This window comes from Cydia splendana, chromosome 2 (assembly GCF_910591565.1).
Source record: "Cydia splendana chromosome 2, ilCydSple1.2, whole genome shotgun sequence".
In the NCBI taxonomy this organism is placed as follows: Eukaryota; Metazoa; Arthropoda; class Insecta; order Lepidoptera; family Tortricidae; genus Cydia; species Cydia splendana.
The window spans coordinates 6,747,953-6,770,963 of NC_085961.1; the positions used below are offsets into that span (position 1 = coordinate 6,747,953).

The following is a 23,011-nucleotide window of genomic DNA, read 5'->3' on the forward strand; positions in this document are numbered from 1 at the left end:
AGTCAGCTGCAGAAGTTGCTAAGCAGGCCAGCTGTTTAAAATGATCTTGACGCGACTTTACTGTTGAGAGAATAAAAATGTCAAGGTAATTTTGAACACCTCGCCCGCTTAGCAACTTCAGCTGCTGATTGTACTTAACTTCGGGTTTCTTTTTACACAATTTAACGGAGTGTTGTAGAGTAAATGACAAACTCGACAAAAAGCGAGCTATCAATTCAGTATTCTTACACTTAGATTTAGATAATTTTTAAGCACCAAGCTAGAAAATTCAACTAGATTTATATTTTGACTGATTTTAAGTAGAGAACATTTTATGGAACTTTTAATATTAACTCATACTATTTGAAGATTTTATGAAAATTTCATTACTTGTACATATTCACTGAACATAATTTATAATATTTACAGATACCTACCACACAATTCAAAGAGCTATCAAGTATCAAAGGCAAATAGCTATTAAAATAAATAGATACATATTTTTACCAGGGTGCTAAAAAAATTATCCATTAAGAAGAAATATATAAGGGTCGGGATTACTGATTAAAATATAGGTTTACGTAAAAGCTTTCGAACCTAGCAAATAACAAAGTTTTAAGCCTACTTAGTTATAAACTTATCGAGCCTTAAATTGCAAATCATTCAAATTCATGCTCCTAATTTTCAGTAATAACTCTTTTTTTTAATATACATTAGGCTGGAGTGGGACGTGAGACTATATAATAGTACAAATCCTCATGTATTTGTATACTCAGTGAACGCTTAAACTTAGCAGTAGGACGCAGTAGGGTGATGGTTAAATTTTTAAACAGCACAATGAAAACCGTAAAATGTGCCTAACTTTGCTACCCACTAGGTAACTGTGCTCCAACAGTTTTTACAAATTCATTAAAACTATATCCTAATGTCATTTAAGTGTCACAACATGCTATATTATGCAAAGTAACTTTATGTTTATTATATTTATCCCAAGTCATCGTTATGACAATTTACGTTATGCGATGCGCATTAATATTATGCGTACTCAGTTATGCGGAATAATGTTATGCGATTTAGAAGATTAAGTTATGCGAATTAATATAGACCCGCTATTAGCACTAATAGCGGGTCTATATTAATTCGCATAACTTAATAATCCTAATTCAAATTGGCATAATGTATATTACGCATACTAAGTAGACCATCTGGTCTACTTTAATTGGGCATATTATGAGTAATTATTTATCAACATAATTATCACATCATTCGATTGAAAATAATAGTAGATTTGTTATAATACAATTTGTGTGGGTAGATAGATAAAGAAATTGTCAGGTAAATCTCATTTAAAATTTTGTCCCTATTCACCCCATCCGTCCCTATTCACCCCGGTTGACGATACCTACTTATATTTTTAATGTTTCACTAAAGTTCGTAATCAACCCGGATTCAGAAATAAAGTGATACCTAAATCTAAATAACAAATTCCTGAGTCAAACAAGGGGTAAAAGATTCAACCGAGTAATTATGGTGAAAAGGCCCTTGGCAAAAATTGTTATATATTATGCAATAATAATAATTAATCTCGTAAAAGAACTGGCATTTGCTTACCCAGTTTAACCATGCTATAACATTTGCATTTTCTGGAAATTAAAATTGCCGAATTTGAATAAATTCTAATAGATTATCTTACTCTTAAGGTAAATAGGTAATATTTTATAAACTTGTAGGAAGAGGCTGCTTCAGCGGAGCGGAAAAATAAAGCAATATTTTGTGAAGTCGAAAGTTCCAGAAGTTTCGATCGCTTGGCCGTGATATACTCGTCTGAAAGTCGATCAGGCTTGAGGCTCTACGAAAAGTTTGTCGACCAGAAAGATGTTATTATTAAATGAGTTCTAGTTCTAAAGGGTGAAAAAAAGATAAGAAGTTGGAAGATAAATTATATAATTTATTTTAAGTAATACTGCACCCAAAGTAATCAAGTCTGTATAGTTACAAACGTGGATTAATAATATCATACCGATGTATGAAATGAAAATAGGTACCTAAATATAACACGATTTACAGTTAAAAAAAACACCACTTAAAGTAAATTAACACCAGTTAAATAAGGAATTACTGTTAAAAAAGGATTTTGTGTAATATTAATTTTGGAAATAATTAATATAAGTATTATATTATGAGTTCGCATGACATATTCATAAAGTGTAAGCATAATTGCAATGTATAGCATAATTTGCATTATAATTATGTAATAGAGGTACCTAAATTTATTTATAAGGTCCCGTCCGATGTCATCTTATGATGTAGGTTATAACCTTTTTGAAAACCACTGGCTCCCTAGACAGCTACGAAATACATTTATTTTTCAACTTCAAAGTTGTTTTTGGCCAAAGTGATATCAGGCCAATGGGATTCAGAAGGTCAAACTAATTGGCTAGTTAGTATTAATAATAAATTAGTTTAAAAATTGTTTTTACCAAAAAACTGTAATAACGTTATTTATTCAGTAATATAAAAAGAGGACAGCACAGGGAGGATTGGAAAGGGAGAGGGGAGGCCTTTGCCCAGCACACAAATAGGCTAAAAAAATCTATATTACTATTTACTCGTTCGTACACAAATTAAATTGGCTTCCGAAACAAAACGCCCAATGAGCAATAAATATAATATTGAATCAGTGACTAGACATGAAATTGTAATATAAAATTGCATACTAGTAGATATCGTAATTTTGATTGATGATTTTTCGTGTTGGAGAATATTAGAATAACTAGTAAATACCTATTACCTGTTTAAATTTGTCCCCTACCTCACTCTATATTGTAAATCCTTTGTTTTGTCGCCAATGCAGTAAAAGCAAATATTGTGATACTTTCATTGCGTAAAGTATATCCTGCAAACAATCAACTTTATTGCTTCCTTGTTTATTCTGCAATACTGTGAACTTTGCTCGCTGGGAGTAATTGAATAAAGGTTGTTTTGTTGGAAAAATCTTTTAAGAATGAATAATTTCACTTTGTTTTCTAAGAAAACAGAAGTAACCTTCTTTTTTTAATTACTGAGGGCGTAATTCGTCTTTCTTGTGAACATCGTACAATAAATGGATTTTAAGATCTAATTTTCATGATTAAATACTGGAATCGTTAATTTGTATTTTAACCCGAATGCACTTGCGAAAATATAAACATTAATTATAATGAGTTATAAATAATCGAATTTAAACTGTTGTGAGACAGTATACTAACATTGAATAATTTTACGGTTTAGACACTTTAGACTCACTTGTTTTTAGTCACTCGCGAGACATGTTTTGGAGAGCCTAGGTCTCCTTTCTCAAGCACAAACAAGTGAGTCTAAACCGTAAAATTATTCAATAAGAGTTATAAATAAGTACCGATTTTAAATGATAATCAAAATTGAGTGTCCATGTTATTTTTGTGATACTTTTTCTAGGACAAATAATTATTTTTGTTTTAAATTTCTTTTAGTTCTAAGTAGTTGTGTCATCCACGACAATAATTATTCACAGAAATAGTTAAATTAACAGTGATAAAACATTTATAAGTAACAAAAATTACAAGAAAAACCAAGAAAAACAGAAATTAAAAGATGATCTTCCCCGTTATTAGCATAGTTACAAATTTTCAAATTTATAATCTTTTTCCGACCAAGTATATTAGCACCTTAACTATTCAGTCCAAAGTTTTAAGTTAGAACTTTTATAATGGTCTGTGAAAAGAAGTAAGTAAGGTAAATGCGGTGCTTCCATTAGGTGAAATCGCCCTATTTACTCCGAGGAAGTGCCGACCAGTCTCCCCGTCCCTATCGTCATTAGGACCGTACCGTAAATTTGTAAGAGATGTAATGAGAAATTTTCTTTACTTGCATTCATTGGAATTCAAGAAATTATTTGTCAAAATAAACCCATTAATTTAAGGTGACGTAGGCCGAGGCAGACGTGTATTTAGTATTTCAATTTGCTGTTTTCGTTAATTGGTAAAATTTCAAAATATATTTTCTTTTAAATTCTTAGCAAGTACCTATTTATAAACTCGGAAATATATCTCTAATATTCAAGACAAGATATTAACAACAGCCAATGAAGAAATTCTGACATCTGGACAGTTTGTTGACCTTTATCAAATTTGCCTTCTTGGACGTCTTAGACAACTTATATTAAGGAGACTTACGAGTTTTACTTAGCAGCAACTCTGCAGTTATACCTACGTCCTTATAAATATTTAGATTCAGGCATAATTATGTAGGCACCGGCACCTGTATCCATATCTCAGGACTGACTGGTATCAACCCAGGGGTGATAACACTTCGTAAACAAAACTCCATAAAAATATACTGCAGTAAAATAGCCTGTTTGTTACTATCGATAAATCATAAAATACCGCTAGTGGAGCCTTAACTAGCACTTTCTTTTATACCTGGTTCACTAGATTTTTACAAGATATCATTATTTTAATGGATAACATACCACGCATATTAACCGGAAGTGACATTCGTAAACTTGACCAATTAAATTAAATCAATCAATTTCAATTACAACTCGCGCAACAAAGTATTGGCGAGAACTCTGTGAAAAAGATAATTATGTATAAGGTATAGATGTCCAAGTGCTCGTCACTGTCCTAACACATTTCATTACAAAACTTAAGTCATTGTAAATATAGGTGACAATAGGGTGTCATCTACTGGGCAGTAGCATGTCGAGCACTACCCTTAAAACTGAATTAAATTATAAAAGAAATTGACTCACCTACAACATTGAGCTGAAAGGCCAGTGACATCTTAGGCTCCGTGTTGACCTGGCATTCATAAATGCCCGCGTCCCGCTCCTGTGGAAACTTGATCTGTAGCGTCCAGTTCTCGGACTTGTCCGGTCTTATCACCTGCAGATTTATGAGTAACATTAATATCATCATTTTTCTTACAACTACTTTACTACATGTCACACGAAGCAATGCACGACTGACAGGCCAATTCGCACGTGCACTGACATCAAACCGATATTACGATGATAATGGAACAGTTAGAGTCTGTGAGGAAAGAGAAGAGTCGTAGAATGTATTGGATCTCACACATTTTACGATTCTTCTCTTCACAGACTCTAGTCATTTAAAGTTTCATTCTATGGAACTTGCTAATTATGTACAAACTGCCATATTGAAATTGTCAAAGAATGATGATTGATGAATTTACTAGTGACTTTTGTTTACATAGTTAGCAAGTTCCATAGAATGACACTTTACGCGTTCATTTCGCTCAGAGAAGACTTTGCTTGTGGACACACAGCCATTAGTGCGAGCGAGCCGCCCGCACGAATGACAGCTAACTGATAATAATATAATTCCACGTCCACGTTCGGATTGGCCTGTTTAGGCAGGTATACGATTGGTGGTATTAGAGTTTGTATAGAATGTATATTTGAGAATTACCAATTCCTTGAGATATTTCAAGAAAATATTTCTAGGGTACATTATTATTTATATATTTATCTAGATTTTTATTACGAGTATGCTAAACTTACCTGAAACCTCTGGTCTGATGTGTAAGTTAATATCCCAGCTGTAAGTATATGGAGGTCTCTTTTTCTTATCCATGATACCTGTAACAAAAACGTATCGAGCTTAAGACGAAACAGGAGCTGAGTTTTAAATATTTTAGGTACGTCGTCGGTACCCGTCTCGCTAACGGAAGCGGCACCTAAAAGTAGTGCGATAAGGACAAGGCGAAAAATCCTGCGTAAAAATCTAAAAAATCGAGGTTTCGTACTCCTCTGTTTCCTCCTCCAAAACTTAACCAATCGTAACCAAATTTGGAAATCTAAATGATTATGAAATTATCTGCGTCGGACCGTTTTGCTTTTTTGGCTAATTGATATCAGTTTTGAATGCCACGCCTCTCATTGCGGCATAGTCAATTAGGCCATTTTGGCCATTTTTGAAGGGCTCTAGCGCCTTAAAAAACAAAAATATCAAAAAAGCAAAACGGTCCGACACAGATATTGACAATATTAATTTGTGTTGAAAAAATCATTGCTCTAGCTTCAAAAACCACGGAGGAAAACGAGGAGTACGTTTGTATGGAGAAATGACCACTCCCGTTGGCTCTAAAATTCAACAAACGACCAATTTCAGCCTGAAGGCATGGCCATACATTCCTAGTTGATTAAATGTCACTGTTGACAGCTCAGCTCAGATCATATCCATAACAAATCCAGATCATATTCAACAACAGTTATTACAATCAGATTAAGTCGAGACATAAGGCAGTGTTTTATTACCTTTTTTATAATAGGTGTTTCCTAACAAGCTACAGATTTAGGTACAAGTTAGGGGTTACACTTTACATAGCTAAGACACTTGCGAAGTGAAATTTCATGAGCTTAACATACATAGATTGAATTTGAACTTCACGTCCACCCAAGTTTGAGCACTCAGCGCACGTCCTCAAATTATTGTGCGTTTACAGTTGACTTTGAAGTCATTAATGCCATTATTTAAATCTGCATGTCGCCGCTTATTTAATAACCCCCTTATTTTTTCATTTTAAATTGCTACTTACTTTTTGAAGTGAAAACTTCTTTAGCGGCGCTGTGCACTTTTTGTGATGGGGAAAAAATGTTAAACTCGCGACATGTCACGTGACCGTAAGATTCGTAAGACGTAAGACGGACACGTGACCTGATCGAAAAACTGTTACAATGTCATTGAGTTTTCACTTCTGCCGGCACTCCCGGAGTGCAACCCGTTGTTTTTTTTATTTGAAATTGAATTTGTAGTTTGTCATATTGTCTATAATATGAGATACCTAGATCCTCGTCATTCAGTGTGATAACTGATAAGTGAAGTGGTACAGAAATCAAATACTTTGACTGTATTTTTCGAACTATGGACTTTATTATCTACATACAGCAAATATTCAAAAGTTACACCGCGCAAGTGGGCTACGAGGCATCACGCTTCATTACACTAGAAAAGTTGAGATTCTGGTACCTACACCAATGTTACTTAGCACTCTCTGATTAATTGTTGATAGGTAAACAAAGATTTCATTTAATTTTAATTAATTTCAGAAGCAGGCTTAGTCTCCTCGTAGGTTTGTAACTTCCAAATTGTGTTGTTTATGTATGTTGTGTTATTACAAAATTAATTTAGTACCTAATTGCTTTCTGTACTACATTGCTTTACTTATTAAAAATTGCTTCTACTGTGAACTTAGTGAATATATTAAAATATGGATTTTATCTCAAATATAGTGCTTTGTCTAGAGATAAGTCAATAAATAAGTGCTGACAGGATGCATTGAGATATTATCAAATTAAAATCTCACCTCAGAGCAATCTTAAGCGATGAGAATGTCAGACCACAATAAGTATGCTATCTGTGACCCAGAGCAAAGAATCCTTGACCATTCTTTGTTGGCTACTGCTCTTAGCTCCTCAATCTCTCCCACGAGGCCTATTTCTCTTAATGAAATGAATAATTCGAATTTGTGACTCAAATCTTGTATTCCCCAGAGGACTATTTTGATAACTCAAGTTGCACTGCGAATGAAATTACGAGTATAATTAAAAAAAAAAATACTTAACCCTATTCGGGATTTTTATTTATCGGTTGTAAGGCAAATCTTCTGAATATTTCAACCTGCTTATTGCATATATAATAGTGTTAAAAAAACTACAAATAATTTAAGTAGATAGACAGTTTTTAAATATTACGTGTCCCAGTCGGAGTAACTTATGTATGAAACAGATCGCATAGTACTTACTAACCTAATATAATATAAAAGTAGTAGTAGGTACCTAGTAGTAATCACTTTATTTTTCACAACAGAGGTTTACAAAATAAATTACAGTAAAATAAGTACAAAGGCGAACTTATCCCTATAAGGGATCTCTTCCAGCTAACTCTCGAGTAAATGAGTGGAAAACTTAAGTCAGATAGACAAACTTATGGGATGTATGTACAATAATTTTTAAAAAGTAAACTAACATAATATTATGTAGGAGTTTGAATTTAAAAATGATACGGTAATCGTTTCAATAAAAATGTAAGTATTCGTAAAATTCATTGGAGAGAATTGTCACGCAATTGGCATGACACATCTTCACATTACGAGTGGTGCTAAAGAAGTTTTCATTTCTCTTTGTGAATTTCGGTATCATAAAATGCGTTATAACTCTCCACGGGCGTAAATCATGAACCCCGGATACTCGTGGAAAAATATTTGTCGTCGCAAATAAAACCCAATGAAAACGAGAAAAACAGTGTAAATTCGCTGCCGTGGGGAAAAGTAATAACAGAATTTACTGCTATGGACGACTTACATTAAATTCGATTCGAATAAAGACACAAAAGCACTTTAGCCATTCAATGGGTTGAAACTAGTAATGGATGTCTCAGTTCGATGGATATTTACGACTAGGATTATATTGTAAATTGTTTTATTTTTTAGAATTTGTATATTCTTTTCCAGAAAAGGTAAATGATAAACAATCCAGAATTATACACGCGTGTATCTAAAAATAAAAGTTACGAGTAGGTAGAGAATCTTCATTACTTAGATATTTTTATATTATTTGTGTTATGTATGTAAGTATGTTGAATGGATAACACTGAAAAAGGTTCGAGGCATTCTACAAAAGTCTCGCTTATTACATTTCTATTTTTGCTATTTTACATAGTTTCTTGTAGATATTATCTTCATGCATATTTGAATTGTAAAGCTCGAGCCATCAACGAAAAACAAAACATTATTGGAATGGAAGTACACGCAAAGGTACGAATTAAAAATGCACAGCAACGGATGCCTTGTCATGCTAACACAGGCACCCGGTCTTCAGGAGACATTTCAGCAAGCCTCTGGCTCAGACAGCCAGTCTTTTATTAGAAGCAGGGCGATGATACAAAGGCTGTCCGCTCGCTATTGATTATACTATTTTAGCTCAACTAGGGTTCTGCGGCGAGACTATAGTATTAGTTGGCTAGTTATGTTCTATGTACTTTATTTAACAAATGTTAGGGTATTCCAATTTGGGAACCGCACGCCTTGTCGCAGGTACTGTAGCCTACGCCCTCTTGTAAATTAAGGAGATCTACTTATGTCTAGCAGTGGGCGTATCTATATTAGTAAAAATTACGTGTAGGTTGGTGACGATAATTAAAGTTCGTCCTTTACAAATCATAAATCTTCAGAACTATTCAAATTAATAGTAATCAAAAACTGACTGTTGATACTTTCACATTTTCCGAACAGAGACGGAAGGATTCATTTTAAAGGCAAATTTTTACAACATTCCCAGCCGCCTACCGCTGCAAATTAGATTTAAAATAGCAATGTGCCATTTTGCATAACTAGTTTTATTGAAACGGGTGGTTGGGAAGCGAATTTTTTTAAATAAATTGTTGGTTCGCTATCAAAAGTAAGATAAATTAAATTGACGACTTTCTTACTAAATGAACTAGTGAACCGTGATTATTAGGGTCCTCGATAAATGGGAAAACGCAAAAACTTTTATTTGTGGTTTCTCTTACGTTGTAATAAGGAACACCACAAATAAAAAGTTTTTGCTTAAGTTTTACAATGCCTTAAATTTTTACACGGAACAACAACACGTAAAAGTGAAGTTTATAATAACTTAAAACTAGAAACCCAACAACTGACGGTTGGCAACAACAATGGCTTGAGGCTCGAATTTCGCGAACAAATCGAACCTTTTAGGCTCTTCTTTGTAAATTATATCGCGCACTTTACCGGAATTTGATTTGAATGGCTACTCGAGCATAATAGAGGTGTACAGAATTTATTTATTTCAACAACTTTGCCGAACTTTGGAGAATGATTGTACTCGTAGTCTTTAAACTTTGAATTGGATACGGTACGGTTGTAAATAAGTTTCGGAAAGTTTTTTACGAGTATTAGTTATATTTTACGTCGCCTTTTCCATAGACTAGGTATACAAAATATTTTAAAGTTTTGATAATTATTCATAGCCGCAATAGTTGTGAAGTCTGTTTAAATCATTCTCTTAAAATTATGTGATCCGATATACTCGTAGATGATGTCTTCAGAACACCTTTTAGATTCTGCATTTCGACTCTTCAGCTCTGCTACAAATCTGTCTAATCTTCGAAAAGGCACAACGCATTCTTTTGTTGTTCCGAAAGATCCCTTTAATAGTACCGTCAATATAGCCATCTTTGCCCGCTTTTTTCGAAAAAAACACGTATTTCTCAAATAAAATATATGACATCGTATGACTTTTTTTTGCTCAGCACGTCCATTGTAGTAGCAGTAGTAAAACACTTTATTGTACAAAAATCAAAACAAAACAGGAAAAATAACATTCGTCATTAGTACAATGGCGAACTTATCCCTTTAAGGGATAAGCGGAGTAATCAACCGCGTCAGTTTACTTGAAGACAAAAATTTGAAATCCTGTTTTACCCACTTTTTTGGCGTTTTAGAGGGCGGGCAAAGATATCCGGAGTTGTGGCCAACATTGCCCACGTCAATTTGGTGCTGAAATACAGCTCTTATTATGATGATGTCTAAGAATCACAAAAAGTTTTTGGGAAATCCTATCATTCCCTGTTAATAACTTATGGATAAGTATGTAAACTTTTGAATAAATCGGGTGGGCAATGTTGCCTACCCGTTTTTGCCCTTTTCCATACAAGACTCACCTAAGCATTTTACAAAGGCTAGGATTGTCACTTTAGAGAAAACCTGTTACAATAGTTTAATGGCCTAAAATATGAGTCTTGCTGTATTTTTCATGCGTAAAAGGGATAAAACATCTAAATAAAGGATAATAAGACCAATCAAATACAGTATATATTTATAAACTTACTTTAGTGTACAAACATAACCTTCTTTTACTTGCGAAGTTGGGTAAATTTGACAAAAGTGACAACCCTAAGCCGTTTTTGGTGGTGGGCAATGTTGGCATCCATAGGTCTGTAAATTACCGGATTACATTGCCCACCGCCAAAACTTTTGTGTCTTTAGGCCTTTTTAGATTAAACCTCAATGGACATAATCTATGCTTCAGGTTTTATAACTGAAACCCGAACTCGCTGAAAATTCCCAAGTCAAGTTGTGCACATGTTATAGTTTTGTCATAAATTTAACCTATTTTCTGCTAAAAATAGCAGGGTGGCCATAAGTATTTTAATTTTTTCTACATTAACGAATTTTTTTAATATTGTCGTTTTGGGCAAAGTTTGCCCTGGTGGCAAAGTTGGCTATATTCACGGTACATTACATTACGAGTGCGAAAAATAGGAAATTCGCAACGAGTGACGATTCATTAAAACACGACCGATGGGAGTGTTTTAAATCGACACGAGTTGCGAATTACCTATTCGCACATGTGTCGTACGTTTTACAGTAGGTAAACCATCAGCAATAATATATGACACAACGAAGGCCGCAAAAATATCTGACACGATCTTATTTGTAGAGCCATAAGACCCCGTCACATATTTTTGCGGCCTTCGAAGAGTAACATAGTATTGCAGGTGACTGTACATATGGCAATTAAAATTTTCTAAATAGTTACGTAATGGGCATATATCGCACTAGTGCGTTAAAGTAGCACCGTATGTACTGCAAAAAGCATTTCCGCGTTTAATTAAGCCCCTGCTACACGGTCGCCGACAAGCCCCCAGATCGCGTGGCCTTGGTCCATCCCGGACCGTGTAGACAGTTGTTACCAACAAAATTTGACCAAAACTGACCAAGGACAGACCAAGGTCAGACGGTTAGAAGGCTTGTCGGCGACCGTGTAGCAAGGGCTTTATACTGACCGCCTTATCTCCAAGCTGCTCCACCCTGCAGTGCAAGAAGGCAGTTTGCCCGACCACGGTAGTGACGTTGCGCGGCACGTTATACTCGAAGTACGGGAACGAGCCCACGCTGTCCTCGCCGTAGTGCGCTGTTCCTGGAATGGAAACATGATTAAGTGAAACTTGTTTAGGCAATCTAGTTAGTACACAGGAACTTCATACTTAACTACTTTATGCTACTAGGCAACAGTTAAGTATGGCTCAGAATGTTGCTCGGTAACATTATTACTCTTAGTCACAGGTTTGTATATATTTTGAGTATTAATAAACATGTCTAGTTTTTCTCAGATAACTTACTCTGATTAAAATTTTCAAAGGACGTCAGAGTGATTTCTAGAGGAGACTTCGCTTTTTAGTGATACGATTACATTTTGTCTGTGACTATTGGTTTTTGGAGGTGGAATAATTTTGTCTAATAATCTATTTGTATGTGCCTACAAAAGCAAACTGCGCTTTGCACTTTGTTACAAGTCTTACCCCCTTATTCATAAAACTTTACGGGCCTGATTTAGTTAAATTGTGTTTTATCCCTTTCTTACAAATACATAAGTCAAAAACGATTATTATCTAATTGAGGTTTGTAGCTCGTTTATGAATAACGGGGTTACAACATACCGATTCCAAAGAAGTTACATAAATAGTGTGTTTAATAAGTGAATTAATGTACAATCACGATAAACATAAAACCAACCTTTTGACGGCTCGGACCATCCAAATTTTAAAAAGATTTCATTACATCTAAACGTATTGACGGTCTTACATGGCCTGCCACACTACACACAAGTTCTCCAAACAGGTGTCTTGATTGCGAGTGTCCATTAGTGTACACTAGTGTACAGGTTTACTGTCCTTACGTGCGTCCTACTTCCAAGAACTTCTGTCGGTCCCAAACGTATTCTAATAAAGTTAATATTACTCTTATGGACCCCAGGTTAACAAATAGGAGCTTCCTTACTAAGGTTATTAAGTACCCGTGGCGTAAGGTAATTTTATTATCCTTTAATTAATGGCTTAATGTAATGGTAGTTTAATGCCTCATGCGGCAGATAATATCTCGGGGATTCAGGTAATAATATACCTACTGTAAACTCATTTACAAAGATGGAATCGAAATCTTTTAGGACACTGTTTTAACTGTATTCGCTGTTGCGGCAATGAATACATCTTCTTCTTTCTTAATATACCCTGCAGGCGTATTATGGATGGCTTTATCCACGTGATAAAATAACTGTCACTTTTAACACCGCAGGATAGAAAATGACGGATACCATTTTATCACGCTGTCACGTAGACAAAAACGACCATCATATCCGGGCTGTTTTTAATTATCTGCTGGAAAACCAGCTGACTCATTTGATCGGTAGTAATAGGCCTAAGCCAACGTTAATCAAGTTACACTCGTTGATTAAACAAGAAATAGAATCTATCTAAGGAGATCATCGATTTTGTTAAGCGTTGGGCCCCCGTGAAATTGAAAGTTTACATTATAATATATATCTTATATGAATCGTTATAATCTAGATTAGGATGGTGATAACCCCCGATGGGCGAGTCCGACTTGAACTTGTCCGGTTTTTTTAAATGTAAAATGTGTATTTAGTTTACAAAATGAAGCGTATGAAGCGTAAACGCGTTTAGATCTATGTTGGCATAAAACTCACGGTCTCCTTTGTTATACAGTTTTAATTTTTTGTTTAAAAGGTGTCTTCTTGCTATAAATAGTGTCTTAATAAGGGTGGTCCTTATTTTTTTGTACTGTAGGTAAGTACCAAACCAATAGGTGCAGATTATAGATGCCAATGCAAACTTACTCGTATATTTGACATAAAATAGATATGTATCTAAATGATGTCATTTTATTGTCATTTGCCCGTGCGTGTCACTCGCGGAAATACATACGTGTACCTACATACCTACCTACGGACGGAAGTACGAGCAGGCGTGGCTCACTCCGCGATTTCGTCGCTTTGCAACAGGTAGCTACAAGTATATCCGTTTCACACCAATTTTGGTGGCTAGCCATAAGCTTCACACAGCCGTATTCGAACAATGAGATACGTCAAATACTAGATAATGAAACGATATGGATTGGATATGTCAGTGTCAAAGAAGTGTCAAAAGTGACGTTTTTGTTTGAAGAAACGTCAATTTTGACACTTCGGTAGCTTCACTCAAGAAAAAATCGCATAAGTTATGGCTCTCCAATGACTTGTGTTCTGGTTGAGTACTAAGTATTTTTTATTAAATTGTGATATTGTATATATTTATATTTATGCATATATCTTTATTAATATGTATTATATATGTGTATAATGTGTATATATTATTATATTATAGGCTATAGGTTTTAATTATTTACTTGCGTAATAATTGAACCATAGTTTACTTTTTTGTACATAGTGTTCGTTTGTCTATCATGTTTGTTTTAATTTACTCTCAATTGCTCAAAGATTGACTGGAAGAGATCACTTATAGGGATAAGTTCGCCTTTGTACATTATATATATTTTTTGTTTAATTGTAATTTAACCTGTCTTATGTACAATAAAGTGTTTACATACATACAAACATAAGCCGCGTGTGGCACTGTCGCCACCTAGCGGTCATATCTGTCCTAATCGTAACAGACGCGTTTTGTTGTTACAGAATGAATCTACTGTACCTAGTACTATTATTTATTCCGTGGTACGAGCGGAATGCACGCTCCAATGATAACTAAATGACATAATTTATCAAAATAACATCATTATTCATAATTTTGATGTCAAGTGTAAATTATAATTGCCCTCCTAGACGCATAAAATGGAAAAGGTAATGTGCGTTCATTCTTAATTAATGTTGATGAAGAAATTATGTGGGGCTAAAACATCTGAGGGCCTTAATGCGGCGCAGGTGAGTGGGTTTAATTCTGGGGTTTGTGAAACCCTTTTTTACTTGCTATCGTGGAAATATTGGATGCGGTTGTTTGGGGTTGTCGTCGAATTTATCACAAGAAGATTTAGATAGATAACTATTAAATAAAAGGTTATACGACGGTCTTTGATATGTATTTTTATTTTAAAAGTTGGAACGTAAGGAAAAAAAACCAATAGGTACCTACATGGATAGGCTCTATTGTACCTATACTAAATCGGTATCGCACTCGTTTTTCTATCCATTGTCACTTATGTTTCTAATTATTTAAACACAAACATTGCTAACAGATAGTTATGATTTACCCGTAGGCACAAACTGGATACGATAAACCAGATCTTAGGAATACCTACAAGAAGACTTAAAAGTTACAGAATCCCGAACTGATTCAAGTTTTAGTTTTATTGATTGATAAGATTTTTCACCAGTGTTAATGACTTAATCGGCGGTTTTTCCTCAAGCGTTATTTAACGTCAACTCTTACGTCTTCGAACCTTGTACTTAGTATCTTAGTACTGAAACTAGATTTTTTATTTATTTTTACTATATAACTATATATCAGTTGTTAGTTAGTACGTATGTATGTTTCAGAGAAGGTATCGTGAATAGTAGACATTACCGCATCCATTGCATATTGCTCACACTTAACCCTTCTAGAGCTTACCTACCGCCATTTAGCCAAATTACCAGACTTTAATCGGGCGGTTCACGTCTCATTTACTTCCTTTTTATGGCTCTACAGCATGTTTTTGAAAGACTACTAACCACACATAATCGTCTTTATTTTGATCTGCTTAAGGTTGATTTTCGTTTCACTTCTAATGATTTTGTTATTTGCAAAGTACATAATGGTTACACTATGCCATTGTTTAAGAACGTGGTGTAGTTTTAGGTAAATTGGCAAGTAAATTTTTAAGCACACAGATCTGATATCTTCCTACCTAACCGGACGTAGACAATTTGTTGAAATCAAGTGTTCAAGTCAAGCAGAAAATAATAAAACCTATAAATCTGATGAAGGCATTATAACACGTGGCGTTCCGCAAGGATCTGTTCTTGGACCTCTATTGTTCATAATATTTATTAATGATCTTCCAGAAAATATTTTACATGGAACTCCTTATTTGTATGCCGACGACACTAGTTTAATTCTGGGTGCAGAGACTCAAGAAGAATTGCAGAATATAACCACACGTGGCTGGGAAAATCTCTCAGAATGGTTTTCCGCAAATGGTCTGTCGCTCAATAATGACAAGTGCTATTACATGATTTTTAAACGTGCATTCAACTCAATGGACTGTTCTCTAAATCTCCCTTTTGCTAAATCGGATTCAATTCGTTTTCTTGGTATAGAACTAGATCCATACCTAAGGTGGCATGACCACATAAACTATATTATGAAGCGTCTAGGAAGTGCATGTTATTCACTAAAATCGATGGCTAAACTTAGCGATAAGCAAACCCTGAGAACTATTTATTATTCATACGTAGAGAGTATAATCAGGTATGGCATTGAAGTATGGGGCAATAGTCCAAGTGTAAATAAAATTTTACTTATGCAAAAAAAATGCATACGCTTCATTGAAGGTTACTTCCCTGAAACGCATAGGCATCTTTTTATAAAGAACAACATACTTACAGTAACTGCATTATATATATACCAAATCTGTTTATTTGTTCATAAAAATTTAAGCTCATATGAATCCAAAAAAGAATGTGAGAGATACCCGCTTCGCCGCAATTTAGATCTTGTGCTACCTGAATCACACTTTGCATACTATAAGAAAAGCATCAACCACATCGCAATTAAAATATATAATAGTCTTGACATAAAAGTTAAGGATTCCAATAATGTTAAAGAGTTTAGTACGAATCTTAAGACATATTTAATAAGTAGACCATTCTATAACCTGGACGAATACTTTGGTAAGATATTTGATTAACATAGACCTTGGAATTGCATTAATTTTATCTTGATTTTTATTGTTTTGGACTGTTATTATAATTGTTTGTTGAATCTTGTGATGTGTTGTATTCATCTGTATAATTATTCATTTGTATTCTAATGACATTATCAATTTTATTATGTGCTATCTATTTTCTATATTTTTGACATGTTTTTAAATGACTTTATTTTTTTCCTGTTTTAACTTGTTTGATACTGTGTATCCACTACTGCATGGACTATTCCTTATTCGCAATAAAGATATTGAGTATTGAGTATTGAGCTTAATAACTTGTAGAAAAGTATCATACAAGTATAAGAAAAAACCTGTAATAACCTGAGGATTTTTTAGACATATTATTTAGTTAGACTCGGACCAAGAAAAGTCTGCAGCGGATTTGATAGCCCACGCAGTGTAAGTGTTATTTATACGTCATAATTTCATAGTAGTTTGACGTTTGAAATAACACGTGCACTCGGTGTACTGCGTGGGCTATCAAATCCCCTGCAGACTTTTCTTGGTCTGACTTTATTCAGATTTTGATCTATTTATAATCTTACCAAAAACAGTGCCTCATAAAACATTCAAACTAACATCAGTCAAATTCGAGATTCCCTATGCTAAATGCTGGAGCTGAAAAAAAGGCGCTTTGTCATGTGCCGTTGTTTTGAAAAAGTTTTGGTCTTAATAGTTGTATTTTGGGCTGGTAAGTAGTGGTAAGATCCTAGCCATAAGAGCGTGTGACTTTTTATTCGGAGGATAGGGGTTCAAAGTCTGGCTCGCACCAATGAGGTTTTTGGAACTTATGAATGATATATTAGGTCATTACCTATGAAATTGGCGTTTTGTTCGGAGAATTTCAACGAAACACGAATTTCCATACAATTAATTTTGCGGATATTTTTTTGATGGCTAATTCAAACCAAACAAAATTTTTCCAGTAATTTTTGACACCTTTAAGGTATGTTTTCAATATCTCCATTTCTTGAAAATTGGTACCATTAGAAAAATATAAGTAATTTTAATACTCGAACCGACAGCACATGAAAAGACCTATTTTCAAGGCTTAATTCTGAACACTTAACAATAAAAAATAACAATTAATTGTATGTAAAATCGTTGATTATTGAGTGCACTGTAGTTTTATTGTAATTGTGTATGTACATTTGTAAAAAAAAAAACTAGGATCAGACTTATATCTATGAACAAAAACGCCAATTTCATAGGTAAGGACCTAATATCATTTGATATTTACCAATCGCTAAAGGAAAATATTGTGAGGAAATCGGACTTATCTGGACCAATGGAGGCTGGAAGCTCAAATCGCAGTCGCTTTCGTAATAACTAGTGCCTACGCCAATTCCTGGGATTAGTTGCTACTCGTAAGCTGACTCCAGGCTCCCATGAGCCGTGGAAAAAAGCCGGGACAACGCGAGGAAGATGATCAGTTGTATTTTTTCTCAGTCACTAATGTCACATATTTTACACATTAATAACATACCTAATTTAAAATCTTCTTGCGTTATGCCTGTATGTTTATAGCCATAAGCAACTAAAACATCGCGCGAGATTTCTTTGAGCCAGCCTCGTTACTAATGTAACTGGCTTAACGAAAGAAGCCAGACCACTTGACCTAATGCCTTTAGTCTAAGCCTCTTAGCTTTAACGTCCTGCCTGCGTAAAGAAAGGGTTAGATATGAAATTATAATTTAAATAATAAAAAAACTAAGTGTAATTCATTCCTTTCCTCATCGCATACTTACCTTCTTATCTATTAAGACCAAAATTGAGCCACCAAAATATTATTTAAATGGGTACGAAATGTTTGTCCATCAATTGTTAAAATTAAAATCTTTCTTTTTGATTAAAATGTTTGAATGGCGGAACATTTCTTTGTAGACTAAAATTAAATATTATACTTTTATTCAAGAAATTTAAGTAAATTGTATCAAAATGATATTCTGCAGCACCAAAACGAAGCCATACTTATTGTAATAATTTAATGTTTTAAAGGGAATGCTGTGAATATTTCATTACTTTATGTTTCTAACTGCACAGGACTTTTGTTCTGGGCAGCACTTAGAGAAAAAGCTTTGACACGCCGCGCACCGCAGCAAAGCCGTATACGTAAAGTTTCAACGCAACCTTGTACGCGCGGACGTGAATGCTTTTTAAATTAATTAATGCCGTTTAAAAATTATATGTATTCATTTGCTGGCAGTTTAGTGGCTTTGAGATAAGTGTCTAGCTAGTGCCTTGTTTATTTTTCATTGACTTAAAATACGAAGTCGCCAATTAAACATAATTTGACAAACAATATAAAAACCTATTTAAGTTTAAATGTTATCTAGTAATTCTCCATAAATAAATTATCGTCATTTCTATCTCGATGATAGCTTAGCTAAAATGTTGCATGCAAATTTCAAATGCAACTATGGGTTATTGAAAGATTTTGTTTTAATTATGCGGTTATTACATTGCTTCGCACTCCGGAGCGACGTCCGGGGCTGCGATTTTTAACTTTGTACTGTAGAATCAAAAATCAAATGTATTGTATGCAAAAACCGCATGGTAGTTAGAACACATTGGCACCGCCTCTCCATGCAAAGGTGTGAATCGCACGATGATTCCCGCTTTCGGACGGAGATGCAGTGCCTGCCGCTGGGTACGAGTATGCCACACCGAGCTCCATGGTACGGTACAGACTTTTGTTCATAATCAAAAGCGATTCGTCGCACATCGCAGCTTCGGACGAAGGTACGGAGAATACCGCACCATCGTACCGTCGCCGTCGTCGCCGCAGGCTTCACAACGACATGCGACGGCAGTGTGATATACCGTCTTAAAAAAAATATTTACGAAAACTTAAACTCGCTCTTTAGCGATAAGGCCGTCTGTTGTTTACCACTGTATGTATTGTTGTCTGTGTGTTTCTTTGTAAATTTTAGGTTGTGCAATAAAGAGGACTTGCATTGTATTGATTCTCCTGGATATGTCCAGCTCTGGACAGGTCTAGGAGTCTATGTCTAGACGCTACATGTTGAATGTTAATCCATTTTAAAGTTCCCTTAAAATGTCAGTTAACTAATGAGATCTGTCGGTAACTGGACCAAAACTCATCTGCTTCCGAAGTTACGTAATTATCCTGCTGCTTTTGCCAATCGGTCGGAATAAGGGCAAGATTTAATCAGGACGATTATTCTTAGCTGGAGATGAATATTATTTTGAGCCGAAGCATTATAAGAATTGTATCCGATTACGTTTAGGTGTTATTGATATCGAGGTCCTACATATCCTGGTTAATTGAGTAGAAAGTTCAGAAACGGTAAGGTCAGGACATTGGGCGGGCGATGTTCCAAATGGTGCCGGGTGGGAATGAGCCGGGTGATGAATGGTTGAGGACAGAAAACTAGGTTTATTTTGGAAATAGCCATATTGGCTGTCTGAAACTGAATCGAACTAGAGTCTGTTATAAATAAAGTAGGTAAGTAGGTATATGTTGTTTACACACGCTTCATAAATTAGGTGGTTTTCTGGGATCCTTGAGTATTGGCCCAAAATAAATATTCACAGTGCTTTCGGTGTATGTATTAATAACAAAAAACTAGAATACGTAGTACATACGAAATAGTGTCACGCTAATTTAAATACTCGGCTTATGTAGAATACCGCACCATCGTACCTTCGCCGTCATCGCCGTCGTCGCCGCACGCGAATTTGTCGCTTCGCACTTCACAACGACATGCGACGGCAGTATGATATACCGTCCTAAAAAAATAATTTACGAAAACTTAAACTCGCTCTTTAGCGATAAGGCCGTCTGTTGTTTACCACTGTATGTGTTGTTGTCTGTGTGTTTCTTTGTAAATTTTAGGTTGTGCAATAAAGAGGACTTGCATTGTATTGATTCTCCTGGATATGTCCAGCTCTGGACAGGTCTAGGAGTCTATGTCTAGACGCTACATGTTGAATGTTAATCCATTTTAAAGTTCCCTTAAAATGTCAGTTAACTAATGAGATCTGTCGGTAACTGGACCAAAACTCATCTGCTTCCGAAGTTACGTAATTATTCTGCTACTTTTGCCAATCGGTCGGAATAAGGGCAAGATTTAATCAGGACGATTATTCTTAGCTGGAGATGAATATTATTTTGAGCCGAACCATTATAAGAATTGTATCCGATTACGTTTAGGTGTTATTGATATCGAGGTCCTACATATCCTGGTTAATTGAGTAGAAAGTTCAGAAACGGTAAGGTCAGGACATCGGGCGGGCGATGTTCCAAATGGTGCCGGGTGGGAATGAGCCGGGTGATGAATGGTTGAGGACAGAAAACTAGGTTTATTTTGGAAATAGCCATATTGGCTGTCTGAAACAGAATCGAACTAGAGTCTGTTATAAATAAAGTAGGTAAGTAGGTATATGTTGTTTACACACGCTTCATAAATTAGGTGGTTTTCTGGGATCCTTGAGTATTGGCCCAAAATAAATATTCACAGTGCTTTCGGTGTATGTATTAATAACATAAAACTAGAATACGTAGTACATACGAAATAGTGTCACGCTAATTTAAAGTTTTATTCTTTTAGTACCTATTAGAGTTTTCAACTGGGTTCCAAATATATTTTGTCAAATGTATGTATGTAAGTATATGTAAAATGTAAATTGGCCAACATACATTCACTTTTCAAATGAATATTGCATGTTTTTACACACTGCCGTATTCGAACTTCAAGATATTCACAAGAGACGACACGTACTAGATCCATTCTAGATACGTTATAGTTTAGATATCAACTAGTTCTCTTTTGCAGCGCAATTCGGGCAACCAATGTCACTTTTACGTTAGATAGAGTAAGATATCTATTAGATGTGAATTGGATCTCTAAGTCATATCCTGTGGAAATCGTTCAACAGTATCTCCAGAATCGCGCAAATGTCAAATTTGACAGGTTAGATCTTAAACATATCGTTATCGTATCTTGGTGATGTCTAAAAGATGTCTAATAGATGTCTAATTCAAAATCCGATTCGGGTCCACAGACGAATTATTTAACGGTAATTTAGCGTTATGTCGCGTAAAACGCCACTAAGCACTTATATTTACATACATAGTTACACGTACGCGTCACCAAACTCGAATTCAACAACAAGATTCGTCATCCGTACTGTTAATTAAACTGGACCAGAATTGGATTTTGATTGAACTAGCTGCCGAACTAACGTACGAGCGTTTTGACTGCTCCGGTCAAATGTTATTATCAACACAATGGAAGGAGGAGTTGCAGCAATCCTCAGCAGCTGAGCATTACCTTAAAACTAGACACTGCATTGGTTTTATCTTTTGTTTCCATAAAAAAAAAACATAATCTCTTTATAATCGCAAAATAAAACACGTAAAAACACTTTCTTTAAGATTTGACTAACTCAGCAGTCAGTACCTAATCGTGCTGGGTTAGTCAAGGCGGTTGGAATCGAGTTCTAATGGACGCCCAGCTATTGGCTTCCAGAGAACTTAAACTAAAGATAATACTAACCTAATAATACAATACAATACAAATCCTCTTCATTGCACAACCTCAAAGTAAATGTACATGGACATAGATAATACATGAAGACAGGGGTAAACAAGAGGCGGCAGGTAATATCTTGTTATTTGACGACCGGTTTGGCCTAGTGGGTAGTGACCCTGCCTGCGAAGCCGATGGTCCTGGGTTCGAATCCCAGTAAGGGCATTTAATTGTGTGATGAACACTAATATTTGTTCCTGAGTCATGGGTGTTTTCTATGTATATAAGTATGTATTTACCTATATAAGTATGTATATCGTCGCCTAGCACCCATAGTACAAGCTTTGCTTAGTTTGGGGCTAGGTGGATCTGTGTAAGATGTCCCCAATATTTATTTATTTATTTATATAAGTACATATCTTATGTCACGCCTAAAATTACTTTTGATTCGTTATGATATTTTTTTACTTTCACTGAAATAACTGTACATATAAGAAATGAAGTATATGTGGTTTACTTAATTACAAATTACGATATCTTCCTCACGGACAAAACAATCGGGACATATTTTCTCTAACATTACCTTAGATAAAAGTATGCAGTTACTCAATAAAGCCCCAACGTAATTTAGGCACGATCAGACCCAGCGTTTGATGTTCGCAAACTTCCTCTATCAGACTTTTATCCTCATCGAATCAACATCGCTAGTTCACATCACGGGCGGAATAAATAAATCCGTATATATTTTATTTATGCCTGCTATTTCTTTATTTTCTATTGTAGTCTGTGATTATCTT

The 23,011-nt window shown here is 35.0% G+C and overlaps 1 protein-coding gene and 1 long non-coding RNA gene across 2 annotated transcripts in view; one reads left to right on the forward strand and one right to left on the reverse strand.

Moving 5' to 3' along the window:
• The window catches only part of LOC134802917 (uncharacterized), a 428,476-nt gene that overhangs the window by 121,079 nt on the left and 284,386 nt on the right, over positions 1 to 23,011 (forward strand). The window lies entirely within an intron of this gene.
• Positions 1 to 23,011, reverse strand: part of LOC134802629 (zwei Ig domain protein zig-8-like) — a 153,521-nt gene that overhangs the window by 4,092 nt on the left and 126,418 nt on the right. The window contains exons 3-5 of the mRNA XM_063775265.1: positions 11,808 to 11,941; positions 5,522 to 5,599; positions 4,751 to 4,883 (exon numbers count right to left, since the gene is read on the reverse strand). Of these exons, the coding sequence (XP_063631335.1) occupies positions 4,751 to 4,883; positions 5,522 to 5,599; positions 11,808 to 11,941 (345 nt within the window). The remainder of the gene's footprint in view (positions 1 to 4,750; positions 4,884 to 5,521; positions 5,600 to 11,807; positions 11,942 to 23,011) is intronic.